This window comes from Sceloporus undulatus, chromosome 1, assembly GCF_019175285.1.
Source record: "Sceloporus undulatus isolate JIND9_A2432 ecotype Alabama chromosome 1, SceUnd_v1.1, whole genome shotgun sequence".
NCBI classification, from domain to species: Eukaryota; Metazoa; Chordata; class Lepidosauria; order Squamata; family Phrynosomatidae; genus Sceloporus; species Sceloporus undulatus.
The window spans coordinates 269,886,582-269,911,145 of NC_056522.1; the positions used below are offsets into that span (position 1 = coordinate 269,886,582).

Below are 24,564 nucleotides of genomic sequence, written 5' to 3' on the forward strand. Positions count from 1 at the left end.
GTCCATAGCATTGGGCCTTTTGGTGCCTCAAGAACAGTGGAGTTCCATGGAGTCCTTTGATCTTCAGGTTCATATAGTATTGTGATGCATTTGATCCATAAGAGAATTCTGCTAGATTAGACCAAAGCCCCATCTTTTGCCTCATATACCTTCGCACAGTGACCGGCCAGCTGCTTCCATGGAACCCACAAGCAGGGTAGGAAGGCAAGAACTTCTCTCTTGTCATTGTTCCCCTGTAGTTCACATTCAGTAAGCTCCTGTCTCTGAACCTAAATGGTCCATAAATCCACTAAGGGTAGTAGCCATTGATAGATGGATCCATGAATTTTCCTAATCTTCTTTCAAGGCCATTAAAGCTAGCAGACATCATTAGATCTTGTGGCAATGAATTCCATAAATTAATTGTACATTGTATAACAACTTTGTTGCTGTGTGCCTTGAAAACATTTACAAAATATGGTCACCCTAAGGTGAACCTGTCATGGGGTTTTCTTGGCAAGATTCATTCAACCATTGCTGTCCTCTGAAGCTGAGAGAGTGTGACTTGCCCACCATTACCCAGTGGCTTTCCATGGCAGATTGGGGCTTTGAACCATTGTCTCCTGCAGTGCTAGTACAGCACTCAAACACTAGACCACACTGACTCTGGTATAAGAACTTTCTTTTACTAAATGGATGACTGAGCTATTGAGTGGTTCTAGATGAGGCTTTTAGCAAGCCATCACCCTACTTCTGAAATTTATAGGGACTTCTGACATTTTCATTCTCTGTTCATAATTCTCCCCTGGTTTTCTGCTGCTTCTTTCAGTTTCCCCCCTTACCATGAAATATCCATTAAGGAGAAAACCATGGAACAGCCACAGAGCGCCTTCTAATTGCTAGTCTAAAAATACCCCTAGAATTGTGGAGCACAGAAGAACAGCTTTGTTGTACTTTCCCCACACCATGCATACTTTTTTGAACCTCAGTCTTGTTCCTCCTCTCCCACCTTCTTTCTAGACTAAAACAAAACTGAACAACCCCAAATGTTCTAGTCTTTGGGTAGAATGCTTTGCCCCACTGATGATTTTGTTTGCCATTTTCTGCACTTTTTCCAACTCTATCAGTATTATTATAATTCCATTTTCAAATATTCCCTGGTATGGAGTTCACTTTTTCCCCAGCTGCCACAGCTGGGACTGACTTCTTTATTGAGCCATCTGCCACAAATCCAAGATCTCTGACCACATTAATCATCACCGTCTCAGACTTCATCCATGCATATGTGAAGTTATTACTGTTTCGCTCCAATACACAAAAAGATAATGAACCTCAGCTGCCATTTGGTTGTCCATTTCCTCACAGAAAATTAATTTGGTGTCATTTTCACATGTGCCATTTCACTCCTCACCCTGAATACAAATAGTATGATTGATATATCTTATCGTATTTTATTTCTGTAATTGCTGAGATTGGTAGTTTTGTAAAATACCCTGGTGTGTGTTTGTCATATATACAGCATATGCGGATTTTTAATAACATATAAAATGAAATAGTTTTATACAGAAAAGTAAATAGTTTCTGTCCTTAGGGGATTCTTCTTCATCATCATCTCCTTCTCCTCCTCCTTTTATCAGTAGAGTCCACTTCATCAGCTGTCTGGAATGTTATCCTGATCTGTAGACATGTGTACATGGCTGGGGAACAGGGAAGTAAGCTGTTAGATCAGAGGGGAATATCATGCTGAAAGTAAAGACACTGACAATTCTGTTATTGACGTGGGCTACTCATGGAACAGTTGTTGCTGATGAGATAAATATCTTGGAATTTGTGTGAGCTAACTGACATCTTTAATGGCCACTTTTAATAATATAACTGTCTTATACGATTAACCCTCCAGAATACGCTTACTCATAAGTGTACCCCCAGTTTTCAGTTCACAGTTCAAAGGTGTATCTGTCTATTTGTCTGTCTATCTGCCTCTCTTATTGTCGTAGTGCATAAGAGACGTCACCATGCTGTTCTAGGGCACTAATGGTGCCTTGGCAGCCGCGTGGAAAGGAGCTGCTTTTCACAGCTCCTTTTTGGAGCAGATCATTGCTGCGCCAGTGCGGTTACTGTGGCAATGATCCAAGCAGAAAGGAGCAGTGTCTCGCCATCCCTTCCTGTCCATCTGTACTGGGCTTTAGTCCTTGCCAAAACAGATTTTTGATATATCTGAACATTAAAGCCAAAATGGCTCGGGTTTGCTTCCAAGACCCAAAATATGTGGATGCTCAACTCCCATTAAATACAATGGCATGATAAAATGGTGTCTGTTATATAAAATAGCAAAATCAAGGTTTGTTTTATGGAATTTAGTGGATGGTTGAATCTGTGGATGCAGAATCCATGGATAGAGAGGGCCAACTGTAATTGTACCATACAAACTTACATAAAATGTACGTGCATATCCATCATGCAACAAGATGCAACATCTATTGATGGACAAAGAATATACATGTGACATTTGTGTACAATGCATACCTGCATGTACATGTGCAACTTTGCTTCTGCAACCTTGAACTGAATGTAAATAATTTTAAAAAGGTAAAGGTATTCCCCATTGACAAGGTTGTCAAGTCGTGTCCGACCATGGGGGGACGGTGCTCATCTCACTAAGCCAAAGAGCCAGCGTTGTCAGAGACTACTCTGTGATCATGCAGCCAGGATGATTGCAAAGAACGCTGTACATTTAATAAATTTAACAAAAATATCAACTGCTTCTATATGGGAACATCTTTTTTAACGGAATCTTTCATGCTAATGAATCCAGCATTTCATAAAGAGCTTGTTTTATAGCCATATACTTCATATTACTAAAATGACTAATAAAATCTGCTTTTATGGTGAAGAAAACTAAAACTATAGTTTGGGATTCCACTAATGTTAAGAGAAACTGACATGTCTGTTGTGGCTTGCAGTGATGTCACCAGATGCTCTTGATGTGTTTATAGCTTTAGATTTCAAAGTCTTAACCACAAATTGTACAGTGCTTTTCACGTAATACAGTTACCTTACTATCAATCATGAATTGTGTATGTAATTTTCTGTAATCACTTCAGAGGGCTTTCTGGCAAACAAAATAGTTCAAAGTTCTTTATACTTCAAAGAATGCTATATCCACTTGTACTTAGCCATTGTTTGCTGATTCTACTCAGAAATTCTTGTAAGCTTGAAATTTCTTCTCTTTTTTCCCATTTTGACTTGGAGTAAAACATTGGGCCTGTGGCTGCTACACTTATGCACACACATATAACCAAATGGAAAATACTAAAACTATGCAACAGCTACGTACATATCTAGTGTATGCCATCCATTATCTACTGTGCCTTTTGCAAACAGTTTTCCTATGTAACAGGCAAAAATTCTAACTCATTTAATATATTTGTTTCCATCAGCCATGTTCTTAATTAGAAAAAGTACCTGGAAGAAAGCAAACAATGGCTGGTTACACACCGGCACTTGGGACTTCCGCAGGACGTCCCATTTTAAAAAAGGGGCATCTCTTCTAGACGCCCCTGGGTCTAATACGGACTCTGTCCGTACAATATGGCGCCGGCCATTCCACACGGCCGGCGCCATCTTTGCATATCGGACGCATAGCGTCTGAACATGTCGTGGCGCCTATGATGTCGAGAATGCGCTAGCGGCACCTCGCGACATCATGTAGGCGCCGCAAGAAGGAGCTCCATTTTGGAGCTCCTTTTTTGCTCCGCGTGGGAGCCGCGGCAGCAGCAGACTGCCTCAAAGCGGCGGTCTATAACCCGCCATAAACTAATGGAGAATAGCTAAACCTAGCACAGAAACTGGTCTGCATCAGCAGCTAGAAGCAGAATATGCAGAGTTGTATAGTTTCACACACAACTTACTTTAATTTTTTTTATTAATACAACGTATTACCTTACATATCAACCAATTATTCACATCCTATATCAAAACAGTGCTCAACTATTAACTAATCCTTCATATACAATATATATGTAGTATTTCCTTTATATATTTCCCTTCTCCGCTCCCACCCACACACCCCAGAAATAGTGTTTCCTTATTAATTTCCTTTTTCTCTCATATGGAAGATCACTTTAACTGTTTTATTTACAGTACATTCTTATACCTCTTCCTCTCCTCAACAAACTCAATCTCTATTCTCCAATTACGAAGCCAAACCTCATCTTTCAATTGATCAAACCTGTCTCTTTTTTTCCATTATAAGGTCAAACATCATACGCTCCAATGTATTTTGCCTCCAACTATTACAGTTCCACTTTGCTTTATCCTTCCACCCATATGTAATCACTGCTTGTGCTGCTATAATTAATTATTTAATTACATATTTCTTCTCCTTCTGTAATCCCATATTCCTAACATTACTTGTTATACATCTTTCATTATTTAATTGAAATGTTTCCCTATCATTTTATTAATTTCTAATTCTGTTTCTTCCAAAATCTTTGTAATTTGCAACACTCCCACCACATATGAATATAGATTCCTTTTCTCCCACACTCATGCCAACAAGCATGTGATGCATTTTTATTGATATATGATAACTGTTGAGGTGTTCTATATCATCTTCCTATTATTTTCATTTGTTGTTCTCTAACCTCATTAACATCTTATTTGGTCAGAAGAAATTTCTGGCCATAGATATTTTTGGAGATTTTGGACAGTCGTGTGCAACACTTGCTCAATAAAAGTTATATTTCTTCAGGATATGATGACGATCTGACTATATTAAGGTGCATGGAGCCAAAACAATTTATTCTCACATTCATAATGAAGTAAAGTCATTTTGTGATCTTACCACAGGGGTAGGCAACCTGCGGCCCGCGGGCCGGATGCAGCCCGGCAAGGCCTTGGGACCGGCCCCAGCCCGGTCCTGCCGCCGATTGCCGCCGGGGCCTTTGGGGGGCAATTGTCCATAGAAGCCTCAGAAACATGCATTTATATTAACATTTTTTTAAAAATCAGCAAATTTTTTCACGTGTCCTCCATTTTTTAAAAAAAAGTGTCTTCCATTTGAAAATTTTGTCCTACATTTGTCCTTGTTTATTTATATATTTAATTTTTTTTTAATTATTTAATTATTTATTTTTTGGCTTCGGCCCCCCAGTTGTCTGAGGGACAGCAACCCGGCCCCCGGCTCAAAAAGGTTGCCTACCCCTGTCTTACCACATTATGAAAGGTCTGTGTAAATTATCCCAAACTTTCATGGTTATATATAATTTCACACCATTCATTCTTTTCAGCTAGAGCTGCTGTGGTGCCAAAGATTTATAGGATTGCAAGTTTGAGGCATACAAGGCTTTTTATGTTGCTACAACATTCTGGCCAAGTAAAGTACTCCCAACTCCCATTTATTTCTATAACTTTATGCAATACATTGGATCCTTGGTATCCATTGGGGTTTTATTGCAGGACCCGCTGCACATACCAAAATCCATGAATGTTCAAATCCCTTTATACACAGTGGAGTTGGCCCTCCCTATCTACAGATTTTTTATTCAGATTCAAGCATCCACAGTTTGAAAATATTCCAAAAAAGTATAAATTCCAAATAGAAAAACTTCATTTTGTCATTTTATATAAGGGACACCATTTTGCTATACCATTGTATTTAATGGGACTTGAGCATCCATGGATTTTGCCATCCATGAGAAATCATGAAACCAAACCCCAGCAGATAACAAGGGCCCACTGTAGTAAAATTGTGTTCCTTATATAAAATGACATAATCAAGGTTTCCTTTTTGGAGTTTTTTTTGGGGGGTGGCATATTTTCAAGCCATGGATGGTGGAATCTATGGATGCAGAATCCATGGCTATGGTGGGCTGACTGTAATTAGAACAATAACTATGGTAAGATAGGGAGTATACAAAGTCTCCAAAGCTCCTGACTACACTTAATTTTATATGTAATTTGTTGTTATTATGTTCCTTCAAGCAGATTCCAATTTATGGTGGCTGTATCCTAGGCAAAATTTATGCAGAAGATGTTTGCCATTGTCTTTCTCTGAGGCTGAGAGAGAGTGGCCTGTCCATGTTCACTCACTGGGCTTCTAAGTGGGTTTACAGAATCCTTGGGCTTACAGAAAGATTGGATTGGGCCCTGATTTAGTATTAAAGATTAACAGCACTTTTAGGTCTAAACCATTTAAGACTTGTAGACAAGGCAGACTTGTAGCTTTCCAGATGCATACACAGTGCTGGTTTCTAGCACACGAAACCTGATGTTGGTGCACTTTAATGTATATAAAGCTGTTACAGTCATTTTAAGAGGTGTTTTATATGCATTGGTTTAATTTATTTTCTCATCTCTGATCTTTGTACAGTATTTATGGTTACTAGGGCACTTAATTTGACACACACACACCACTTTTAAAATTCTTACAGCATTTATAAAATTCTGAGTGTTTTTGAAATATTACTAAAACCACCTTTCCCAACCACATGCTGCATGTCGAAGCACACTCTAGCATAGTGTGTTAAATTTGAATGCTCCAGCTGATTTTGGTACTGTTCAAGTGGATCATGCACATTCCAAAGGCACTGGGTTTTATAAAGCACAGTACATTGTAGTTAATAAAATGAGATTTGCCACCAGAAGAGGAACTCACAGGCTCTGTACTGCAAAAACAGGGAGCAACAGACCCCAGGCACAACCATACCATGGCTTTTGTTTGGGGGTGGGGGGCAGCAAGTGGAGAATGGGCAACAGTTTCTGTACAGAACATCCACAGATGAGTGAAAACACTAGCTAAGAAACTAACTTTTTCTTATTGGAACATACAGTTCCTCAATTTGATTGGCTTCCACTGTCTTTGGACTCAATTCAAAGAATGTGTTACTTCATTAAAGCACTAAGTAGCTCAGGACCTGGATATATTTGTCTCCTGTTCAAGTCTACCTGTCCCCTCAGTTCACTTGAGGAAACCCTTCTGTATGATCTCCTGCCATCTAACATACCTCTTTGGGAGTAATAATAAACATGTTTTAAGAAATTAGTAAGATTAGTGGTGAACCATGACTGAAGGGCTGGGTTTGAATCCCTGCTCAGCCATGGAAACACACTGGGTGACTTTGGGCAAGTCACACTCTCTCAAACGCAAAGGCAAACTCGCTCTGAAAAACTTTGCCAAGAAAACCCCATGACAGCTACACTTTAGAACTGACATAGTGGGAAATGACTCAAAGACACACAGCAACAAGATCACACACATTCGTCATTCCTAATTCATTTTTTCTTTTACCTGTATAAAGTTGTATGACAAATCCTAGGGAGGAAAAAATTAACTTTCAAGTGTTTCTGAGCAATCAGTTGATGTGTTATCTATGTATTATGGGATTTAACAGTGTTAAATTCTTTTCCTTTCTTACAGCAAGCTAGAAAACCTTATGATGTCCGTGATGTCATAGAACAATATTCCCAAGGTCATCTCAATTTAATGGTGCGAATAAAAGAGCTTCAAAGAAGGTGAGTAATAGAATCCTCCTGCCCAAACAGATAAGGAGTAAAAAAGAAAAGAAAAGTATGTACTGAGCACTTAAGATATTTGGCAACTGCAAATTCTATACTGATAAACATATAACAAATGTATTATCCATTGCTCTAGACTTTCATTTTTGAACCAGTGATCTATAGAATATACTAAAGAAATAGTCTTGGCTTTGGCAATTGGGATATGTAATAACAGAGTTATTATTACAGGTTGAAGTGGTCAAAGAGAAAGTGAAAAGGGGAGAGATTTTTCTCTTAGGAGATTTTGTTTCAAGAGGATGGGTTAAGGTTGATTTAGATGACTTGTCTTGAGAGTTACTCAGTCAAGGTGAAATGACACCTTAAGCTGACAGACATTTGTTTGATGGCTAATACTATCAGAAGAAAGAATCAGGAGGTAGAACAGGGGATGCTCAATTTTTCCCACCCAGAAATTCTCTGCAAAAACTCCTTTGGTCTGCTTTCCAGTGTCAGAGCTGCCTGAGGTTGTGGGGAGGAAAACCGTGTTGAAGAAAAGAGTTTGGGTAGAGATGCATTAATCAGTGCCCTCCTGCCTACATTTTCCCCTTCACATGTTCTTGTTGACCACACATTAAGCCTTAGGAGGCAAGCATGAGTTCAGGAATTCTGCATTTGTTTTAGATTGTTTTATTCCACCGTCAGGCAAAAGAACAAGAGTAAGATTGAATTGTATTGGGAAACAGAAGAACAATTAGAGAATTTGACGATATGCACTAGGATATGCCATTTCAGTCCCTTGTGCCTTTTTTCTTCTGGGTCCCCCCCCCCATCTTTGATTTGTGAGTCTATTAGGAACAAGGAAGTATTGAATAAATATTTTCTTTCATAGGCTTTTAGGTATGGCAGAACTATAATAATTCAGAAGGGAACCGTGAGTCTTTGTGGGGCATTTCCAGTGGGATGCTATTGGGAGGAGGAGCTGGTGAAGCCCCTTTCCCTAAATCCAGATTCACATGTCTAAATATGATTCCTATTCAGTGTTGGATGCAGGATCTGTCGGGTATAGTGCCTGCATGTGATTTTCAGAAGTCCCCCTCCCCCCCTCCTTTCATCACATCTCACCCTGTTCAGCAGAGTCCCCTGGTTTTCTGTATAGGCTCCTGGAGGGATTGTTGTGGGGAAGAGGGAATGAGGAAGTATTCCTTCACCAATCCAATTGTGCATGGCTTAATTTTATCTAAACCACTGATTCCGATTGTGCAAAAATAAAATTAGAAAAATTGTTTTATTCCTGTTAGTAGACTCTTTTTATATAAACATTTCCATTCTTTAAAAAGAAAAATAGATCAGAAAGAGAAAAAAAACCCTAATACCTCACATTTCTTTGTTAAAAGCTGAATTTCTTCCCTGGTGAAATCCTGCCAGTGTACTGTTTTACAGAGCATAGGAGACTGCAATAAGTTTTAGGAGACAAATGACTTCTTCACAAATACCTATTTGGATTACACAGTCTCCATACATTCACAAATGTATACATTCAAAGGAGTGTTGCCAGTGAGCCAGTAGATCTTCCTGTGTTATGGCTGGAAAAGCAACCGTTGTTGTTTAGTTTCTTTGGTGGAGTCTGAGAAATGCTGTATCCTGTTACTGATTCACAATTTTCTTTCACTTTAGATTGGATCAGTCTATAGGGAAGCCATCACTGTTTATTTCTGTCTCAGGTAAGTCAACATCAATAAAAAATTAAGAAAACTAGTATTTAGGTGTGTGTGTATATATATCTACATCTGTTTGGATGTATAGCTATGGTCTACATTAGATACTGCTCCTGTTCTACATATTGCCTGGAAAAAGAGCATAGTACTTTATAATATATCAACAAATACCTTATTAACAATATTAGTTTTGCTAATTGTTTGTTTGTTTTATTTATATTATTCTTCCAGAGTGGGACCCAAGACAGCTCACAAAAAGAATTAGCTTGAAACCAAAATACAGTTTTACACAGTTCAAATTGCATTAAAGCAATATATTATATACAATATAAAATCATTGAAAAGCATACAAAAGTTAAAATAAAGTGCACATGCACACCACACACATGCCATAAAAAGCTCCCTGTAGGCAACTACTAATTAAAAATTTGCTTGAAAAGAAAAGATTTTGCCTGCTGGTGAAAAGAGAGTAAAGAGGCGGCCAGCCTACCTCTCCATGGAAGGGAATAATAGAGAGTGGGAGCAGTCAATGCAAGTGCATCTACACTGGCTGTTTAATATGGGTCTAAACGGAACAAACCACAATCATGACCACATGCACTGGGCCAAATCCATTGAACTTCTACATCCTTATGCACACAGCCCAGCCAGGCCAGCACCACATCACCCCCACAAAAATCCCCTGTTTTGGGAGCTGCCACTGCCATCACTGTCAGGAGCTCTGTGTAAAGCCTACCTGGTGTGCTGCCACTTCTACTAAGGTTAAAAATGGTTGTCCAGACACATGATATACAAGGGGTCTGGGTAACCATTTCTGATGTTAGCAGAAGTCGAGGTGTGCCAGGCAGGCTTTACATGGAGTTCCTGTCCGTGAGGAAATAACAGTGGTGGCTGCTTCAAAAATAAGCCATCCCCTTTCCCTGTACTGCTCTTTACAAAGAACAGAGATGGACCAGCTTTTTGGCATATAGACAAGTATATGGCAATATAGACAGATGAAAATCAGACCTGATCCAGCTGTCCACAATGTCAAAAGAACCCAAGGTCATTTCAGGGTTTACCCAGACTTTCCTTAGTTCAGAGTAAAGTTGGTTTAAAGACAAAAAACATGGATCCTTTTGGAAAGTAGCCATATGACATCAGGAATGCCTGGACTGGCTTTGGGGTGAGTATGGTGTTTTTCACCAGTGTAGACAAGCCCTGAGAATGCTCTCTAACATATCCTCACCAAACGAGACTGTGATGATGGTGTGACTAAAAGAAAGCCTTCCCATGTGGATCTTAAGACTTTGGTAGGTTCATATAGGGAGATAATGGATATTCAGTTAGTTTGGACCTAAGCCATATAGGGATTTATAGTATGCACTTTTAGTTGTGCTGAGAAAGTAGTAGTGAGTGAAGCTGTTGAAAAAGGTTATATGCTCCCTTTCCTTGGCCCCTGTGAGCATTCTGGCTTCTGAAGTTTCCAAACATACAAGGGCATGACCAGTCACTCAGTGCGGCAATTGTAACTGATGGGCAAAACAGGCCAGCATAATCCGCTGGCTTGGGGGCACGTGGGGACTTGGCGTTTAGATTATGCATGCCCTGACATTGCCCCCAAGCCAGCATCACGGCACCTGGCCGGATGACGGGCAGTGTTGCTACACTCTGGCAGCATGCCGTTTATTGCCACATGCCGCAGAGGTGCCATAAAGCTACTGCTGTGGCGGAAAAGCCACCCTTTTTCTGGCACAAAAAGGAGTCACATTTTGCCGCTTCCTTTTCAACAGGAAGCCATGGCCCTGATCCAGCACTCAAAGGGGTGGTGTCAAGTTGCCCATATATGGCCATCTGTTTTGGCCCTGAGTATCCGTTCTTTCCTGTAATGAGACTTTTAGTGACTTGCACTCATACTTTATTTCCAGAAGTTACAATGCAAGTTCACTATGTGCATACTTCACCTATATGGGAAATGGTAAACACCATTTTTGTTTAATCATAGACAGGGATGTTTTTTCATTTTGATTTCATTCTTTGACCCATTCACCAGATGAACATTTCATTTTTCCCAATAGCAGATTTCCCTCACTGTATTTTATGTATACTTGTCATTTAAAGTCTGTATATACAATGTGCTCTGATTTTAACAATGTAGAAATCAAAAGACAAATTAGAGCAGAATACGTAAAAAATAAGATCAGCAATGAAATCTCCAAATCAAATAACCACCATAACAGAAAACTGTTTGAAAATATCCCCAAAAAAATTACAATTGACAAGGCATATTATTATTCATATTCCTAACTTTCATTTGTCAGGATTATTTCATTTGTTAGGATTATTCGAATTCCTAACATTCATTTTCATTCATACATTTTGATCTCCTCCAAGTTCACAATGTATTTCCTGATGCACAGCTCTTGCAGCAGCATATTTTTAAACTAAATGATTCTAAATAAACTCAACATTTGTTCAGTTGAATGTAATTTAATTCCTTGGATTTGAAGCATAATATGAAGTCAGAGTGTACTGGGTTCTTGAGACCGTTAGAAGGCAAGGCTTCAGCTGATACTATTAAAGTAATTAAAAAGCTTCTCGTAATGTAATAAAATTACTCATCTGTCAGCAGCATTCAATTAAGTAGCTCTTGTAGAATAGTTAAATGCAGTCACATGGTTTCATTCTATACTATTCTAACACTCGATATTCATCTAAAAATGTTCTTTCTATGCAGAAAAAAACAAAGACAGAGGGAATAATACAATTGGTGCCCGTTTGAACAGAGTTGAAGACAAGGTAGGCCTGAATTGAATTATCAACGAATGATGTTTTTCCTTTTCTACATGATACAAAAATGAGCACACAGATGCATGCACACCCTCTTTCCTAATTATTAAAAAACGATTTTAAAGCAGATCTTAAGTAAAACACTGCAGTGAGAAATAAAAATATCTATATGTGAAAACATGAGCAAGGATAACAAGTTTCTGCAAATTTGAGAAAACTGAAAGAAAGAAGTCGGCAGTATGAGCTTTTGTAGACTTAAGTCTACTTCCTCAGATGCATTTAGTAGAGTGGAAAGCCGAGAACAGTCCCATATATGCCATTAGTGTGAGAGAGCAGAGTATCCCTTTCTCACACACTATTGGCATATATGAGTCTGTCCCTGGCTTTCAACTCCACCAAATGCATCCGAGGGAGTAGACTTAAGTCTACAAAAGCTCATGCTGCCAACTCCTTTCTCTCAGTTAGTCTCAAAGGTGCTACAAGATGTCTCTACATAATGAGTTTACGAACTAACACAGCTGTATCTTTAAATTTCTGCAAAACTGCTATGGTTTTGATGGGGAGCAGGGTGGTGTAAAAAGATATTTCCAAAGTGTATACAGTATGAAACCCCAGAGATACATTCCCAGGCTTACCTTGAAAACACAAAACACAGATAAACCTATTGATAATACTGAACCCTATTGAAATCAATGACTTCTGAAGGAAGTTGACCATAGTGTCATGCTGGAGGATCTAGAGATTCTTTGAGAGAATACCTTTCTGGGCATTTCTAGGTTCTCAGCACTTCCACCAGAGGCATACCATAGAATCATGCTGGAGGACCTAGAAAATGCTTAGAGAGACCATATTTTTTGGATGAGAGTAATTGAAACTACTGGTACCCATCCAACAAAAATGGAGGCTGTGCTGTATATAACTGCAATGAGATGATGACAGATTTCATTAATAAAAGTCCTGCACTAGATCACATACCACTGATACACTGTATTTGGTTGCACCTGCAAAGGGCCTTAAATGATATACTGAGTATGCCAGAATTAATAAAGCTTTTCTCATATGTTAAAAACACATCAGTCTACCTATTGGCTTTATTAATACATTATTCTTTTTGCAGTCCGGTTTTCATAATGAAACTGTGATTCAGTTATAATATATAGTTAATATGTCGCAGACAATATGAAGTGGAAATGCATTCTATTATCTCAGTCTGTTTATATACTGTTGTCTTAATTATTGGAATTCTTCTGATTATGGTAGAGAAATACTTCATATCAGAGCAGCCGGCTAATTGAAACAGTAACAGATCTTGCCAGATGTGGAATCAAACTTAAATGCAACACAGAATGTGAGGGAAGAGAAAGGAAACTCATACTTAGCACACCAAACAAAGTAACTGAAAAATTGTCAATAGTAAATAAATAAATAAATAAATAAATAAATAAATAAATAAATTATAGGATATTCACAAGGATAAGAGGGCTCAGAATGAGCTATTAATTTTGAATGTTCAAACTCACTCACTTGTTAGCATTACCATTTTGCTGTACCCTGTTCTCTTGTTTCCTCTTGCCTTCTCTCCTCATTCCTGCTTTTAGCTCCATCTCTAAAAGCAGAGATGACAAGTGGACTACCAGAAGGAGGGAGGAATAACTGCCCACTTTGTTTCAGGACTGTTGATTGGTGACAATAAACATCCAAAAAGTACTTAGACATACTGGGCAAATTGTATAATCTCTGAATCTTGATTCCCAAACTGTCTTCTTTTCTATCTGATTCAGGTTATGTGCATTTTATCATTGTACTGAAAAGTTGGAGATTGATTAAGAAACAAAATGTGCTCTGCCTCAAAATGTTGTAATGTGTGTATCCTCATTCTTTAAGACAAATCTTTCTATCTATGGCTGTAGCCAGCAAGAAACAGGAGTCATGTACTGTATTTCTTGACTCTAAGGATAACCAGGGGGGCAGGGGGGAACGGACCTTATCCCCCCCCCACCACTGCAGCCTTTCTCTGCTGAATAATAGAGGGCTCAGCTGAAAAACTGAGCACTTTATTGCTACAGAGTGAGATGAGAAGGTGGCTGGGGGTAAGAAAGGAGGAAATTGTAGTTTTTATATTTCCTTCCTCCTGAGGTATCGCTGAATAGAGCTGTAAAGGGAGGTTTCATATAACATGGTGTGGTTTCGAACAATCATGATCCTACTCCCACCTCAGATAATTAACAAAGGCTTGGAAGAACTGGATGAGAATCAGGCCATTTTTTTCACTCTTAGGTTGTTGTTTTTAGCTGACAATCTAGCATCCCATGCCTCAGCTTCTCTGAATTTAAAGGCAAAACAGAAGGTCAAAATAATCAGGTTTCTGGCCAGCTTCACAGTGGGGCATTTAGATAATGCACACCTCAAAGCTGACGAGAAATTGCTCCCAAGCCATGCTACGGGGAGAAAAGCCAGACTAAAAAGGAGCTGAATTTTTCTGCTTCTTCCCAGAAAGTGTGCACCTTCACTTTTATGTCTAAATGCTGCGATGACAAAGCAGCTCTAAAGGGGTGTTCTGTCCAAAACCCTAACCCTAATTGTGCATATAAATGCCCTGTCACAGGAGCGCATTTAGAAGGGACAGAGGTACCCAAGCATGGGGGTGGCAATGCCCAAAAGACAAACCATGGCACCTCTCATGGAAATAAGTAAAACATACACAAACCAGACAGTCAAAGAGGAGGCATGGGGTGAAGGGGGGGGGCATAATAATAATAATAAATAATAAAATCTTTATTTCTATACCGCTTTTCTGAAGAGATCAAAGCGGTTTACAAATTCGAGGAAAAATATACATCACATCATATTACAATACAATTACAATCAGAGATACACTTCCATAAAACATCATATAAAAACAGTTTAAAATCTCACAATCACATGTTAAACATCTTGAGGTACACTTCAATTAGGGGATAACTTTCTCTATAAAGAGTCAGTAGGGCATGCTAGGCGGAAAAGATAAGTTTTCAATGCCTTCTTGAAAGCATACAGAGAGGAACTGAGTCAGATCTCTTCAGGGAGTTTATTCCAGCACACAGGAGCTATTGCTGTGAATGCTCATTGGTGAGTTACAGCCAGTCTCACCCTGAAGTACTCAAGTAAGTACTTTCCTGTTGTTCTGAGAGTGCGGTGCAGATTATGTAAGGAGAGGCATTCCCTCAAGTAACTCGGGCCCAAGCCATATAGGGCTTTATAGGTTATAACTGACACTTTGTATTGAATCCAGAAGGTAATTGGCAGCCAGTGAAGAGATTTTAGTACAGGTGTTATGTGGTCCGACCTTGAAGTTCCAGCGACCAATCTGGCTGCAGCATTTTGAACTAGCTGAAGCTTCCGAACTCGGTACAAAGGTAGCCCCATGTAGAGCGCATTACAGAAATCCAAGCGAGAGGTTACCAGTGCGTGTACTACTGTTTCAAGGTCCTTTCGGTCCAGACAGGGACGCAGTTGGCGTATCAGCTGATGCTGGTACCAAGCACTCCTGGCCATCGCATCCACTTGGGATGATAACTGTAGGGATGAATCCAGGAGTACTCCCAAACTGCAAACTTTGTCCTTTAGGGGAAGTGTGACCCCATCCAGGACTGGATGACATATTTCTCTGTCTGGATCTGGGGTACCTATCACGAGTACCTCTGTTTTCTCTGGATTCAGCTTGAGTTTGTTTTCCCTCATCCAGCCCATTACTGACTCCAGACAGGCATCCAGAGGAGACACGCCATCTTTAGTCACTGTATCAGTCGGAGACATAGAGAGATAGATCTGGGTATCATCAGCGTACTGATAACACCGCACCCCATGTCTCCGGATGATCTCTCCCAGCGGCTTCATGTAAATGTTAAAGAGCATGGGGGACAGAATGGTGCCCTGGGGGATACCAGATGTCACCTCTCTTTTAGAAGAGCATCTGTCTCCTAGCATCACCATCTGGAATCTCCCCAAGAGGTCGGAATGGAGCCACTGGAGTGCAATGCCCCCAATACTTAACTCTCTCAGGCGTTCCAGAAGAATACCATGGTCTATGGTATCAAAGGCCACTGAGATGTCCAAGAGCACCAACAGGGTCACACTTCCCCTGTTGATACTCATGATTGTACCTTGCCATCATCTGCATGGGCACACCTCTGCTTCCAATGCCCTGTTCTGGCAGAGCATTGCACATGTGTCTGTGTGTAGGTTCACAGGAAAAGCCATCTAGTGGGATGGCAGTTGCCAGTGATTTGATCCTGTAGTGGTGTACAGGAAGGGGGGGGACAGTAAAAAAACTGGCTTGAAGCCATGCCGTGCAGTCATGACATGCACACTCCAGCCACATTGCAAGCCAGCAGTGCAGTTGGTGGGGACTCAGATCACTTTCAGAAAAGGCAGCTTCGGGACACTTTTTCCTGTCATCTGTTTCACTACATACTTAATAAGTGCATGCAGCCTGTCCAACTCCTGGTTTCTTTAGACTTGCTTTTCTGCTTTCATTTGAGCAGAAGTGAGAGATATCCACAGCAAACAACAGAAACATCAAGAATTTATGACTGGGCTGAAGTATGCCATTTTTAATCCCTTCCATTCTTCAAGGCAGCAGCTACCTCCAGTAGTTCAGTGTGAGGTTGGAAGTTCATCTCTAGGCAGTTTTCTGACTGGATCTAAATTTATTATATCTATAGGCTCAATTACCATTAACATTCCATAGGTCTTGGAATTCTGAGCCTTTGATGCCTGAATCCTATAGGTGTCCCAACCAACATAGACCTATTGAAACAATGGAATTTACATAAGTGCTGAATCATCATTCAATATTCATTTATTTTTTTAGATATTTTATTGATTATTTACATAATTATACACATACAATATCATACATACTGTATTACAATAAATTTCTTTCTTCATTTTCTTCATTTTTAATTTCTTCTTTCTTGTCTTGCACTTCCTGCTTCAAATGTACTTTTTGCATTACTTGTTTTCTTTTATCTTCTTGCTTCTCCCTCATAGAAAATACATTCACACATATATATATGTCTGTTCTTACTATACCTAGAATATAATTCTTGATCTCTCCATAAGTGCTGGATCATCATTCAATATTCATTTAGTGTGTGTAGTCTAACTGGGAGTAACCAATAGTATTCAGGCCCTAATCGTACAGTTGTAGGAAACACTCAGGGAATGACGCTATTAGTGCTTCTGTATGGCTTTTCATCAAGCTGTAGGGCTTGGATTTTGGCTCTCAAACAAGACTGGTATAGAAAGACTATAGAAAATACATATCAAGTTTTGACTGGTGCAGAGTGGGAAATTGCCACCATTCTCAAGAGCATAGATTTAAGGAGGCACTGTTTTGATTGAGAGGTAACAATGTTTAGTGATAATTACACTGGAAATAAATTCATATTACACTGTAAACCATTACTTCCAAGTTCTATTCATGGCCATTGATAATACACTCTGTTAAGACCATCTGTTGATTAAAAACTTTGGGAATCTTTTAAAAATTCTCAAATATGAAAAATCCATAGTATTCATATTCAGTTCCCTAGCCATATCAAAAATATTAGTATCAGTTTCTTGAATTTTTCAGTTTGTATTAATATTATTCTTAATATTATTCTTAATATAACTGTAAATTACCTGAACTCATATTTACAAAATCCCCTTTTCAGAAATAAAGTACAGTATATTTCTCTGAAGATGCCAGCCACAGATGCTGGTGAAACATCAGGAATAAACTCTTCTAGAACATGGCCACATAGCCCGAAACCCCCACAAAAACTATGGATGCCGGCCATGAAAGCCTTCGACTTCATACAGTATATCATTTTATAATCCCTGGTACTGGCACTGTTGTCTTACCTGAGTCTTCTCCACCCACAATCTCCTTTCCTCCAAAAGCAGTTGCTGTTTTTGTTTGCATGGCTTTGATCATTTAATCATTTAGTAACCATTTCATCAACAAAACCACCCACAGTTGATATCAGTCCCCATGGTTTCCTGTGTGGCTATGATTCATGCCTTGAGATTGCTGTGATAAAGGAGCAAAGGAAGGAAGTTGTAAAAATTAGCAGAGATACCAGATGAGGCAGCTAGGGTATAATGACCACAAGAGAGACTGTCTCCTATACAGTTAGGTGTGTGTGTCACTAGTGATGGCAGCAGCCAAAATGGTTGGAAAACACACTGTTCTGCTGAAAGAATTGTATCTCAGATGTGTTTCACTTTAGTGTAACCATGGTGGGTAACATGGCTGTGATTCACTTTATAATTGCTGCACTGTAAATATAAAAACTTTGAAAAGAAAAGATATTTTTAACCATATTTTTGTCCAGATGTCATAAAAGCCTACATGCATTTAGAATGCCAAAATTAAAATGGAATGGTATAGGAAGATACTAATAATTCAAATAAATTATGGTGGAGGTGTTTTTTTAAAAAACAAAACAAAAAAAATACTACTATTCTGAGAATGACTTGTTTGTATTTTTCATAGTTAACAGAGCAGGCAATAAGACCTACAAATCTGAGGTAATTCAATAGTCCTTTAAATGATGTGATTCCTGTTTTGTCTAGCACTGTAAAGATAAACTGATGACGATAACAGGATTTGAAGCTAAGCCCACACCATTCTTGTGTGTAATCTGCAAGAATGGAGTGGAGTAAAAAATGTACTGTGAATATGCAAGAAAAAGAAGTATCTAGATAGGATCATGACATGGTGATGGAGGAATGCAAGGTAAACTATCTATCCTTCCGTGTCCATGTGTTTACATATACAAGAGACTTCAAATGCCCACACTCCATGTGTTGTGCTGGAAACTAGTCCATTTAATATGATATTGAGATAAAATGCAGCTGGGCACTATTTGGTTGAATGATGTACAGTGGGCTCTTGGTATCCATTGAGGTTTGGTTCCAGGCCCCCTGTGGATACCAAACTGCATGGAGGCTCTAATCTCATTAAAAACAATTACATAGTAAAATTGTATGTGTGTGTGTGTGTGTGTGTGTGTGTGTGTGTGTGTGTGTATATATATATATATATATTCAAGCTGTGGGTGGTTTAATCTGTGGCTAAAAAATCTGTGGATATAAATAAATAATAATAAATAAAATAAAACTTTTATTTTTATCACGCTTTTCTGTGACAAGACAATCAAAGCAGCTCACAACACATTAAAATATCCACATTCAACATTATGTCCCAAATCCCCCCCCACAACAGGATTAAACATGATACAATTAAAATTGGAGATGAAAATATCTATTAATAACACAATAAGAAAATATAACGAGGACACAGCAGTGGGCTAATACATGATGTGAGGGGTGACCATTCTGTGACCGGACACTTTTATTCAGGAAAGGCCTTCTGGAAGAGATCCGTTTTGACAGCTTTTTTAAAGCTGTCTAAGCTGGCAATTTGACTAATCTCGTCTGGCAGGCTGTTCCATAGTCTGGGAGCAATTGCAGAGAAGGCCCTCTGGGAGGTAGCAGTTAGTCTGGTTTTCAAAGGCTGCAATAGATTCCTCCCAGATGACCTGAGTGTGCGGGGCGGATTATATGGGAGTAAGCGATCACTCAAATAGGTTGGACCCAGGCCATGTAGGGCTTTAAAGGTTATAACCAACACCCTGTACTATGCCCGGAAACTTATAGGCAGCCAGTGAAGAGATTTTAGGACAGGTGTTATTCAGTCACTCCTAGCTGGCTGCCATATTTTGCACAAGTTGAAGTTTCCAGACTAGGCACAAGGGTAGCCCCATGTAGAGCGCATTACAGAAATCAAATCATTAAGTTACTAGTGAATGTACTACAGTTTCTAGGTTCTTTACATCCAGGAAAAGGTGCAGCTGGCGTATCAGCTGGAGCTAGTACTCCTGATCGTTGCATTAATTTGGTTCATCATGTGAAGCGACGGATCTAGGAGCACCCCCAGACTGCGAACACAGTCCTTTGTGGAGAGCGTGACCCCATCTAGGACTAGAGGTTGCAACCCTATACCTGGTTTGGGAGGCCCTACTGTAAGTACCTCCATTTTGTCTGGATTCAGCTTGAGTTTGTTTTTCCTCATCCACCCCACTATCGCCTCAAGACACTGATTGAGGGGAGAAATGTCATCTGTCATTGTAGCTGCTGACTGGGACATGGAGAAATATATTTCGGTGTCATCAGCGTACTGATAACATGCTGCCCCATGGGAGGGCACTGCCTGTATCTGTCAAGAGCTGTTTGCTACAGCATCACCAGAGCTGAATTCTTATTAAATAAATAAATAAATAAATTATTCCATATAATTATTCCACACAAATCCATTTTGATTTGCATAAGAATGTGAGCAGTAAATATGTGAAGACCTGGCAGAAAATGAGGGAGGAAATTCCCCTTCATACATACAGACTAGGGGCCTCTTTTTTCAGGTTTTTTTTCCCTGGTTGGACTTTCATCTATGTAGTTGGAAAACCTCTATTGGATCAAACCTAAGGTCCACCTAATCCAGCATCCTGTTTTGCACTGTGGCCCCACAGTTGCCGCCTGCAGTATATAAGTGCAGCTTGAAGGCAATAGCCCTCTCCCACTGTTATGCTCCAGCAACTGGTAATATAAATTTTATATTTATATTCATATAAACGATGATACTGAGGGTGAAAGTAATTAAATCTTGAATGCACAGAAGTGCAAATGAAGAGACATTCATTTGCCATTGCACATCACATACATATGGTACTTGACTGAGTTCTTTCAGTGAAGCAGAGCAATAGACATAGCCTCTGGAGGAGCTGAGAGAATATTCCTTTGTCAAGGCTGGGATCAAGTGTTTTGCTCAATCAAAATGAGAGTCCCCCTATTTGTGTGTCCTGACCCCAAAGATAGCCATTAAGAAGCTACTGGTGGTCAGTAGTAGCTAGAGGCTTCCATATCAGTGAGGTGGTGAATCCACCCTGAGTTTTAGTCCAGAGTTTAAAGGAGCTATCTAAGGTGCTGAGCCTTGTTTAGTGGGAGTAGTGTTTAGCACCTTTATACAAGTGTTGATAGCAATTAGCTTCTAAGAACCTACACCATTATGGGTCTAATGCAGTCTTCAAAGAAATATTTTGTTCCTTTCCATGGGGTATGTGAGTGTGTGTCTCTGTAAGTTTGTAAGAGGAAGACTGCCAGAGGGATGGAGAAGGGAAAAAATGGCATTGGAAACTCAAATGCTGTTACTGTGCTCAGGCAAATAGGCTAGTAGTGGCTTATAGCCCCCTTTTATTTAACCTCTGGAACTGTGCCAAGCAGTTTTAAGTTTCATATATAAAAAGCAGCCTGTATTCATTCAGGAAGTTACCAGGCTTGATACATGGAGTTTGCAGGGAGGAAGTTTTTTAAAAGGAAGGAGAAAACCTCTTTCACCAATTAAATCAATTTCGTTTTTCTTCGTTTTCAAAATTCCACTTGTTTTAAGGCAACCCTGACCCTGCAGAAAATTGGAACAAGAATGTCAAGTTTTATCTCTATGTTATAAAATAGATCTGGTGGAAACAATCTACTAAAGAAAGTCCCTTTGGGATTCATATTGCTGTGATGGGACTGAACTAATCTTCTACAACTGATAAAAACTAGTGTTTGCCACTCTAGTCTCTAGTGTGAAGGGGAGTAACCTTGCCCCCAACAACTCTTTGATCCAGGTTTTAAAGACTAACAATTATTGTTAAGTTTCATAGACTAAAGTCCACTGTTTCGTAAATTTTATAAAGTTGCATCTTAAATTGCAGGTGTACAGTCAGGTGTGAAGGAAAAATGGAATTGCAACCAATAAGGGAGATTATCACATGGGGTAAAGCACATAATGCTCCCGTCCTTACACCATCCTTTTGCTGCAATTGCGCAAAAATTATCAGATGCTGTCTGTCCTTATCCTGTCCTTCAATCATTCTTATCTCACAGTCGCAATAAGATTATTAAACAACGTTGTGCTCCTTCTCCTGTCACTGAAATGGCATGTCCCTGTCACTTTTTATTAACTGTTACTCCTGTTAATACAATGATGGGTGCCACTGACGGGAGAAGGAGAGGATGAGCGTGGAAGCAAAAAGGATGGGGTAAGGACTGGAGTGATCCCTCCATACCCCGTATGATAATCTCCAAGGTCAAAGGAAAATGAAATGCAGAAAGTAAAAAGAGTGACAATACAAAGTTGGTGGATAGTTCTGCCTTTCACAGAAGGTGGTTGTGTTGGATAGACTTTTTAATGTGATCCTGGACAAGAGTGCCATTCAGCCTCCAAGTAGCTTTTCCACCTCTTTGGCTTTTTTGCATAACTAGCAGAGGCTGCAGGTTACAGTGAAGTTTTCTCTAGAGAGAGTGAAATCTACCTCTTTTTTGTTGTTCCTTTTCCTTCATTGTTTCTTGACACTCTTGGGTAACATAAATATCAGAGATGCTGTTCTTCAGTATACACAATTAATGCTTTTGTATGGCTGCACATTGCCTATGTAAAAATAATCATACTTTATTTTTCCCATGCAAAGCAAAGAGCTGGTGAGGGAGAGAACAAAGTCAGAATCTTGAACATGGGCTAGGTAAAAGGTATGACGCAATGTCAAGTGGTGTCATATAATCTCTTCCAGAAACAATAGGCTATTGTTCAGAGTTATCATCTAGGTTAGCTGTTACAAAGCTGTTTCTAAAAACATGTTTGATTTGTGATGACACTGCTGGCAACAGTCTTTAGCTGCATTTTACAGGGTGCATAGTCAGCACTTTAATTTTCCTATTAATCTGATACTTTAGATTCTCCCATTAAGTCATCTTATTTGCTGTTCATACAACCATGTTCTATCCAACTTAACACTTTGACTCTGCATTGTGAAATACAGTTAAATCAGAGAATTTAATAATTGTATTTATTTGTCTTATTAGGAAGTATCTATTGAGAGAAAAGAAATAATGGAAGTTTAGAGGAAAATATTTATGGAGCAAGTTGGTTTCTCTCAGCCCACATCCACATAGAGGTTCCAAAAGGAAAGTGTATATCTGTAACCTGCAATTGATGCCTAGATGCTTCCACCCGGCCTAATCCCATGCTTGCTCATGCTTGTCAAAGCTACAGGCTGTAGTGAGCATGCAATCAGTGCAGTTCATTAATCATATGAGAATATCAAGATTCAGTGGTAGTTACATCGGGAAATTGGTTCCATATTTTTTACATAGATTTCTTTTCCTTTTAAAATTTAATTTGCTGCACTGTCCATTGCCTTGGGGTTTTGTGCTGTTCACTCAATCCATTTGAGATGGTACTAGCTGCATAAAATAGGATTATGCTTTGTCATGAAAGAGGTGAGATGGAAAGTCATCTCCAAATGTGTCTGTTCTCAGCCAAGGTCAGGCCTCAGGCAGTGGGCTGCTATGACTGAAGAAGGTGGCTGTCAGATCAAATGGGCTAGAGGCAAATGTAAAATAAAATTTAAGCAGTTGAACTAAGATCCAAGGTGGCAGATGGCAAAGGAATGGGGTTACGTGGTGTTCTCACACTTGTCAAATAACAGACTTTGACACCAGGACTTTATAGGGGTTATTGGAGATGATTTACCATATATACTTATGTATAAGATGACCTCATGGGGCCAGAATTACAGATTTTGGCTCAAGGGTAAAACGTAGTGGCATGTAACAAAGTATGTAAAGGAAGATTGCCTTTTGATATCCTTTGTTCATCTCCTCCCTTTAGAAAAAAAATATTTCACAGGCAAACATGCACATACACTCTCCCTTTTAACCCTCCATAACAATAGTCCCCCCCCACACACACACACACATTGTTTTCCTTAGGGGGGTAATGGAAGAAAGAAGAAAGCCTCTTTTCCCCCAAGAACTAGTCTCTTAATTTAGATTACACCCATACTCACAAATCCATATTTTAATCTTTCTATTTCTTTCCCTCCACTGACCTATTTCCCATCCTCCAGTGAGGACTATCCCACAAAATCCCCACCCTTTGTCACAACCCCCACACTTAAAAATTGTAGAGGAGAATGAAGTATGGAAGCCATGATCCTCCAGGCTCCTCTTCCTTCCTTCCACATGGGCACACTCACTTGGCTCGGTCCAGTAGCAATAAGATAGGAAGAGAAGAGGAGATCCATCTCCCTCCCAACTCCTCAGATGACCCAGGCGGTCATCACATGTTTATGGCAGCTCTTCATGCCCTCCCCTCTTTCACCCTTTCTTTCTTTCTTTCTTTCTTTCTCCCCTTCCTTTGGACCTATGATGGTGAAGCAAAAGGTAGTGGAGGAAAGCAGGAGGAGATTAATAATGGCAGAAGGACAAAGAAGAGGAGGAGGAGGCAGAAAGAATAGAGTGGGGAAAAGGCTCTGCTTTTTCTCTCAGCTGAGGGTTTCTTTCTCTACCTCCCTCCCTCCCTGCCTGACACCACCACCATCTATTTACTGCTTTTCTCTCTCCTCACTTTTCTTTCCTTTGCATCCGCTCCAGGCCCCTCTCCCTCCACAAAGTCAGGCAATTTGCTCCCTGCTTCTAATAATAATAATAATAATAATAATAATAATAATAATAATAATAATAATAATAA

The 24,564-nt window shown here is 39.5% G+C and overlaps 1 protein-coding gene across 1 annotated transcript in view; it reads left to right on the forward strand.

Moving 5' to 3' along the window:
• The window catches only part of KCNQ1 (potassium voltage-gated channel subfamily Q member 1), a 462,809-nt gene that overhangs the window by 328,716 nt on the left and 109,529 nt on the right, over positions 1–24,564 (forward strand). The window contains exons 15-17 of the mRNA XM_042445270.1: positions 7,400–7,494; positions 9,154–9,200; positions 11,911–11,972. Of these exons, the coding sequence (XP_042301204.1) occupies positions 7,400–7,494; positions 9,154–9,200; positions 11,911–11,972 (204 nt within the window). The remainder of the gene's footprint in view (positions 1–7,399; positions 7,495–9,153; positions 9,201–11,910; positions 11,973–24,564) is intronic.